Source organism: Hibiscus syriacus, unplaced genomic scaffold (assembly GCF_006381635.1).
Source record: "Hibiscus syriacus cultivar Baekdansim isolate YM2019G1 unplaced genomic scaffold, ASM638163v2 tig00112503_pilon, whole genome shotgun sequence".
In the NCBI taxonomy this organism is placed as follows: Eukaryota; Viridiplantae; Streptophyta; class Magnoliopsida; order Malvales; family Malvaceae; genus Hibiscus; species Hibiscus syriacus.
In genome coordinates, this window is record NW_024063349.1 from 2171109 (window position 1) to 2178488 (window position 7380).

The 7380-nt window shown below is 28.7% G+C and overlaps 2 protein-coding genes across 2 annotated transcripts; both read right to left on the reverse strand.

Annotated features, from left to right (window-relative positions):
- Window positions 1-385: 385 nt before the first annotated feature.
- LOC120180980 (60S acidic ribosomal protein P2A-like) lies at window positions 386-1750 on the reverse strand. Its single transcript, XM_039186241.1, has 3 exons — window positions 1746-1750; window positions 632-815; window positions 386-511 (listed from the first exon to the last, which is right to left on the reverse strand). Exons 1-3 carry the CDS (start codon window positions 1748-1750, stop codon window positions 485-487), a joined length of 216 nt encoding a protein of 71 aa, XP_039042172.1. The 3' UTR covers window positions 386-484.
- Window positions 1751-2277: 527 nt separating this feature from the next.
- Window positions 2278-3360, reverse strand: LOC120180875 (histidine-containing phosphotransfer protein 1-like). Its single transcript, XM_039186163.1, has 5 exons — window positions 3258-3360; window positions 2924-3054; window positions 2769-2837; window positions 2543-2614; window positions 2278-2457 (listed from the first exon to the last, which is right to left on the reverse strand). The coding sequence occupies exons 1-5, from the start codon at window positions 3324-3326 to the stop codon at window positions 2343-2345; spliced, it is 456 nt and encodes a 151-aa protein (XP_039042094.1). The 5' UTR covers window positions 3327-3360; the 3' UTR covers window positions 2278-2342.
- Window positions 3361-7380: the final 4020 nt, after the last annotated feature.

Below are 7380 nucleotides of genomic sequence, written 5' to 3' on the forward strand. Positions count from 1 at the left end.
TTGGTTTTCTTTTGAGTGATTAATAATAACAATCTGGCACTGTGGATTGTGCAGTACCAAAATTAAGCACCTGATATCTCCTATGATTTTGCTGGTACTGAGACAACCAATCATTTCATTGGAAAAACGAGAATCGGATATTCAATTGGGTAACTTTAGAAAACTTGGATTTCAGAAAAGAGTAAATGAGCAACAAATCACATAAAAATTTAACATTATTGATTTTGGATTTGTTCAATATATAGCATTGGGCATGAAATTCGAGTTCATTAAAATGAAATGGGAAAATTCCATTGCAACAGTAGCTTTCGACAGAGCAAATATCTTAACAAAATATATGAATCCAAAAAGGAACAGAGAACTACTTGACACTGAATAAGCTTAAAAAATCTAGACCAGTCTTAATTCAAAAGAAAATTTCTGTAAACCACACGTATTTTCACCACTGAATCTCTCTTCTTGGATGCGCGATGTGTGGTTGTTTTTAGTCAAAGAGACTGAAACCCGTATCCTGCAACACAGTAAATAAAAATGGAAGTTGATCAGTCGAAAAACCTCTACCTGCACTCATCTGTTAAGTTTTGGACCACAACAAAAGGAAGTAAACAAAATAGTTTTATAGAGTTATTACATCATCGGATTCCTCTTTCTCCTCAATTTTCTCTTCCTTCTTAGTCTCAGCTGCAGCTGGAGCAGCACCAACGGCAGCTCCTGGTGCAGCAGCTGCAGCAGCAACACCACCACCACAAACAACTGAGGCAAGCTTTTCCCTCCCACATGCAATAAGCTCAGTTATATTTTGCTCTAAACCCGGTCTGAACCCCAAACCCGGTTTAAACAATTCAAAAAAACATTTTTTTTCATTTAAATAAATTCAAAAAAAACAAATTTTTCATGAATTCTAACAAAAATTATTATATTATCAATTAAACATTATTTAATAATAATATATAAAATTGTATTGTTTAGAAGTGTTTAGGGTTTTTATATAATCGTTATTTCAAAATTATAAAAGTTTAAAAAATATGATTCAAAAAAAAAATCCAAATATCTTCATTGGACAGTTTCTCGACAATTTGAATATGTCATAATTTCTCGATAGTCTCTCGAATGTTTGAGTCTTCGATAGTCTCTCAAACATAATTTCTGGACAAAATTTTACTTAATTATTTTTCTATTTTGATAAAAGATAATATGAAAATTTTAAAGTCTATATTTAAACGAGTCTAATCGGATCAAAATCAAAATTCTAATTAAATTTTCAAACTATTTTTTTTCAGTCCAATTACAATCCTTATCCTTAACCTCTTCTTAATTTTCTCCTTCTACTGTCTCTTGTTTTTCTGGGTGTGTTTTTTTTTTTGTCTTTGCTCCATATCTTCTCTCTTTCACGTTTACTTCGTTATGGGCAGAGGTGTAATAAAGTTGGAAAAGGTTATTCCATGAATTTTTCATTTCTTTCAACCATGGGATTTAGAGATGAATCGATGGGTTGATGGAATAACTCTTAACAGTTTTAAAGTTTTATATATTTTAAATACTTTTTTATAATTTTATTAAGAAATTGTTTTATGGCAGAGTATGGAGTAAGGTTCGCTAGTAATCATTCTACACAAAACATTGGAAAGTTAAAAAAAATAAATGGGTAAACTACACATTTAGTACTTAAATTATTATTTTTGTTTCTCAAACTCTATTTATTTCAAAACTATACTTGACGTTTAGTTTAGATTTCAATTTGATACTTCATCGTTAAATAATTAATAGAACAAATGACGTGACATTACCATATGATGACACATCAACATCACCGTTAAGTAGGGTACCAAAATGAAACTTAAACTAAACGTTAGATATATTTAAAAAAATTAAAGTTTAGGTATTAAAACGAAACAAAAGTAATAGTTTAGATACTAAACATGTTGTTTACCGAAAAATAAATGATGTTATTTCAAGTTTTGGTTGTAGTGCAAGCAGTTCAGCACAATTAAGTCCAAATATGCCTCATTTACAAGTTGATTGCAAGGATTCCAGTTTGGAAAAAAAAATTTATTTGTGTATCCATCGTTTGGATAGAGATGAGACTGTGTTACTCAACTTTCAGAATAAATCTTTACCATTTACTCTTGATGGGATTAAAGATAAGAAGGAAGAAACAAATTATGCATAAAAATAATCCATTAAAGTTTTAAAAAAAAGACCAGTTTTTCATTGTCTATCTTCATGCAAACATTCTTATAATACAAAGCACCGACTGATTTCCTAATGGCTTATTGTAAAATGCAGATCAACAATGTGATCCTATTCAAGGTAACTGTTCTCCGTTGTCGGTTGCTATCTATTCATTGTTGGCTGGTCTCGAGTGCCACAATGCGCCTCTCTATCTGCATCAGGAACTGAAATTTGCTGCGCAGAAGGCAGTATTCATGTCTGATCGAATTGAAAGCTCCAACACACCTGCCATAACATAACATGTTTATCAACTATATGGGGCTAATAAAATCGAAGTGAATGCATTGGTTCCGAATTCGAAAACTCTCACTCTTCCTTGCTCCGGTCGTAGGAAGCTTGGCGGAGGTTAACACACGCGAGTTTCAAGCGATGTGCACCGATGCTGAGAGATCAAACACAGAAAAATCATTTTAGAAAATGACCAAGTTTTGAAAATAGCATAAAACAGAACACCCAATCATGGATTACAGAATAAACAACTTTTCAATCATCAGTTATTGCAGATAGATTACAGAATAGTTAACAGCTCTAAGAACCTTGAGCTGCTTCCTTTAAGTTGATGAACATGAGAATCCAGTTTGCTAAAATCAACATTCTGATAATTCCTGCAGTGATATGATTTAGTTTTAGGATTACAAAGATCAAATTTCAAACATAAGGTTGAATGATAAGATCATGAGTTTGAGATTACAAATATCTGTTCATTTCAGTTATGATCCTCTCTGCATCATTGCAAAACAAAGTGATCACTTCATCCACGAAGTTGGGATTACTGGAATCCTGTAAATCTTGAAGTTGACTAAACTGGTTGTCAAGCACTCCCTGGATAAACAAAACTAAAACCATCAAAAATGAAAATTTTGAGAAAATAGGCAAAAACCCTTGAGCTAAATGGAATGGCACCATCATTTCTGATTCCGAATTATCTTTAAAGAATTACTCATGAACGATTAAAGCTTAAACCTTTGACAAAAAATAATGGTATATGACAGTAAAAAAAAAATAAGAAAGCAAGAACATGGTACCTCATCGAACATAGATTGAACAAAATTCTTGTACTGAGTTTTGAGAGCGGCTATAGCCATTTGATTCATTATGAACTGCTTGAAATGAGTCCAAGAAACTAACTGAAACTAGTTTGATTTATATAATGAAGGAAAACATGAAAACAAACATGCCTATTTCCAAGCCTAGAAAGAAGGGTGGAATTAGATTAATCTGTTTTTTTACTTTATACAAGTCAAAGTCAAACAATTTAGTTTCTCCAAAAAAAGATTTGGTGAGTGCAGTTGCCCACCTTCCCCCTCTCGTGTGCTTCATCATTGCTTTTCTCCTCACTTTTGTCAATTGGCAATTTGTCATATCACTTTTCATTCCCATTTAGTTTACACCAGAGTTGACCTTTCAAGTTTGGTGTAGTGGCTAAATTATCAAAATAATGCCCTTTTTAATATTTATTTTTCAAAATAGCACTTCAAAAACTTTCATTCTCAAAATGTCATTCGTTTATGCCACATTCATCCCATGAATGTGTGTATATGTGACAGCGTCTTTTAAAAGACTCTTCTTCAAGCAAAAATCTTTGCTTAAGTGGCAGGTATTGAATGATGCCAATATTGATTATGAGTTTAACACGTAAGTAAAAATGTTTTCTTGAGGAAGAGTCTTTCAAAAGACGTTACAGTATAAGCGCACATTTGTCCTATTTGTTAGAAATCAATGTTTTTAAAATCGGACTGGACCTTAAATCGGTGAATGTACTGATTTATTGGTTCACTGATTCAACCGGATTAAACCGTGGTTGAACCGATTTATATAAAATAATATTTTTTTAAAAATTTTACATAATATTCAAACAATATTAATATATATATATATAACACTCTTTTAAAGTTCATAATATTAAAAGGTAAAATATCACAAGTCATAACATATATAAGTTAAATACCATAATATCAAATGAAACAAAATGATTCAAATCAACTACAACAACATAATATTTAAGGTCAATACCTAATGAAATTAATCAACAACTAAATAAAAAAAATACATAATTGATACAAGTATCAATCATCATAATATTCATTGAAATTGATTCCCTTAAATTTTAAAATATTAGGAAAAACTTCTTCATTAGTTGAACTATCACCGCCATCACCACTTTGAACTTGAAACTCCATAGCATCACTTTGAACTTGAAAGTCCACAGCATCAAGATCTTCATCACCTAACAATATGATAAATAAATACAAAGTTAAATTTAAATTCTCAAACAATACTTAACAATTAAAAGTAAAAGTGTAAAACATATTAAATAATAAATATAATTATATAACTAAAATAAACAAGCAAAGATTAACCTTCATTGTTTTTTGATGATAATTATATAACTAAAATAAATTTGGGGCTGAAAAAAATCATAAAAAAACGACGTCGTTTGGTTTAATTTTTTTTAAAAAACAGAACCGTCGGTTTACACTGGTTTTGCTGGTTCCAACCGGTTCTACGGTTCTTTAGCGGTTCATTGCAAAACTGATTTAGAGGCTGATCGACCGGACAGGCAACCTGTTTTCGATTCAACCGGTCGAACTGGCCGGGCCGGTCCGGATTTGATAACATTGTTAGAAATATGTGTCATTTTGAGAATTGAAATTTTCTGAATGTCATTTTGATAAATAAATATTATAAAGATGTTATCTTGATTTTAAATTGATATTTTTACTTAACATATTTTTCACATATCATCATCAAAATATCTAATTGATCATTTAAATAATTTTATATTAAAATTTTACATTATAGTTAATTTAATTTTTTTCATTATAGTTATTTAACAATGTTAGTATTGTAAATGATTTAATTTATTGATAATAAAAATCAAATGGTGTAATTTGACTAAATTAAAATTTATAATTTAAGTGAAACTTGAAATTAAATTTAACAATCTAAAAAGTAAATATTCTAAAGTAAATTATTTATTTATTCAATTAACAAAAACTATAATTTTATTTTCATTATAAAAAAGTAAAAAAAACGAGAAAATAATATGAATTAGATTTTTGTTGCTTTAGTTTCGTAATTATTTTTCTTGATCCTAATCTCATCACTTTGTCACAATACTCTCACCGGACGTTTGGTTCACGAAATATAAGATTATTTTTAGAAATAAAATTAATGAAATATAACATTATTATGAGAATATTGTATTACATTGTTTGGTTTGTTTAGTAGAAATATAATATTACAGTGTTTGATTGAATGAATATAAGATTATATGGATGCATATTTTATCAAATTATTCTTGTGATATATGTTCTTTTTAATAAGGTAAATTTTAATATAAATTATAAATATTTGAATGAAAATTTATAAAAACATTTAACATATAATTAATATAATTAGTATATCAAACTTATATTTTTAAATATTTTTCATAAATATCACATTTTTCAATAATAGTGTGGTCTCGAATAGACAAATGTATTATTTTCAATGTCTAACATCTACTTTTTAATAATTCAAAATTAAATATTATTTTAAATAATTACATTTTTACAATAATAATATTTCCACCTCATAAAATGATTAATATACTAAATATTAAAAATAAAAAAATAATTTTAACTACTCAAATTTATTAGTAATATTTTACTAAATTAAACTATTTGTATATTATTATTAAGTTTATAATTTTGAGTAAAATACGATGAATAAAAATTGAGAATGATCCATATGAATTTTTTTTTGTTATTTCAGTGGTTTTTGTGTCCAAAGTGGTGGAAATTGTTCAGTACCTAAGAATTTGGAGGTAACAACATTCCCACCATTTTAACCAAAAAGTGCTACTATTGGTAATAAGTTATTACCTGGTAATAATCTTTTCCCTGAAACAAACGTGGGAATAAAATTTGATAATGATCTTTTCCACGAATTAAACGTTCCCTAAGGGTTAATATATATTAATCTTGATTATACAACAGATTTAAGTTGATAATAAAATATTAGTATTATAAATGGAGTAAGATATCTATAAAATGTGTGCATATTATCAATAGATTAGAAAAAAAATCTTCAACGTATACTAAATCGGAGTAAAATAATTAAGCACACTTATACCTACATCCTCTCAAATGTTGTACAACCAACTACACTAATCAAACTAAGATTTAGTCTACTGATAAATAAGTTTAAAATTTTAAATTGTTATTACTAAAAATTAGACTTAACACAATAATAAGTCCTTGAAGTATTTTTAGTTACTTAAACTATTATATCTGTAACCATTTGGATGCATGTTCTTATCTCAATCGTTTAAGTTGATTAAGCATGCATAAGAAAAATAAAAATCCCAAAAAAAATATTTTTTTCCAATAAAATCCAAAAATTATAAAAAAAAATAATTGATGCTAAAATATAAAATGGGAAAAAAAAAAGAAATATGTATAAATGTTAAGTAATTCAAAATACCTGGGGAAACACTTGAGGAAAAGTATTGCTAGTAGTTCTGAGTGCAATCAGGTTAACTAATTGGAAAAATCTTTGTCACGATTCCTGTTAGTCTGTTGGATCTTTTGGATGAGAAGAAATAAACAACTATTCGATAATTAATTTGTGGAGTTTGAATCATTATTGGATGAATACAAACAAATGGAAATTGGATGTGGAAATCATAATGATTGTTATATAAGATTAGAACGTGAGGTTTACATGATGTCTCTCGTAAGTGTAAGTGAATCAAGTCGCCATCCGATCGAGTGGGAAAAAGATAATGTGAATGGGGTAGTTTGTAATAGCGATGAGGCCGCTTCTTGTGGTGATATGATCTAGAGTGTTAATGACTCTTTGACATTCAATTTGTCGCGTAGCTTGAGATAATGCTTGATTATAATGATTGAGTTATGAGCAATCCATGATATACTACAATATGCATGGAGATTAGGCTTCAAGAAAGTTGAGCTAGAGATTGATAATGTATATATCTACAATTTTCTCATTCACAAATCTATGGCACTGTATTAGAATGTCATTATGAAATCTGTTCATGAACTTCTTCACACGATAGAAAGGTGAGATCATGATATATGAGACAATAACAAAACAAGGTAGCAGACATTCTAGTAACCAATAAATATGATGATCCAATGGACG

What these genes read in the sequence shown, in the direction of transcription:
- LOC120180980 (XM_039186241.1), bottom strand. An exon ending in AGAAAGAGGAATCCGATGAT is followed by an intron (nt 512 to 631) that starts GTAATAACTCTA and finishes ACTGTGTTGCAG; the next exon opens with GATACGGGTTTCAGTCTCTT.
- LOC120180875 (XM_039186163.1), bottom strand. Translation starts at nt 3,326, where the DNA reads ATGAATCAAATGGCTATAGCCGCTCTCAAAACTCAGTACAAGAATTTT. An exon ending in TTCAATCTATGTTCGATGAG is followed by an intron (nt 3,055 to 3,257) that starts GTACCATGTTCT and finishes TTGTTTATCCAG; the next exon opens with GGAGTGCTTGACAACCAGTT. An exon ending in ACTGAAATGAACAGATATTT is followed by an intron (nt 2,838 to 2,923) that starts GTAATCTCAAAC and finishes ATATCACTGCAG; the next exon opens with GAATTATCAGAATGTTGATT.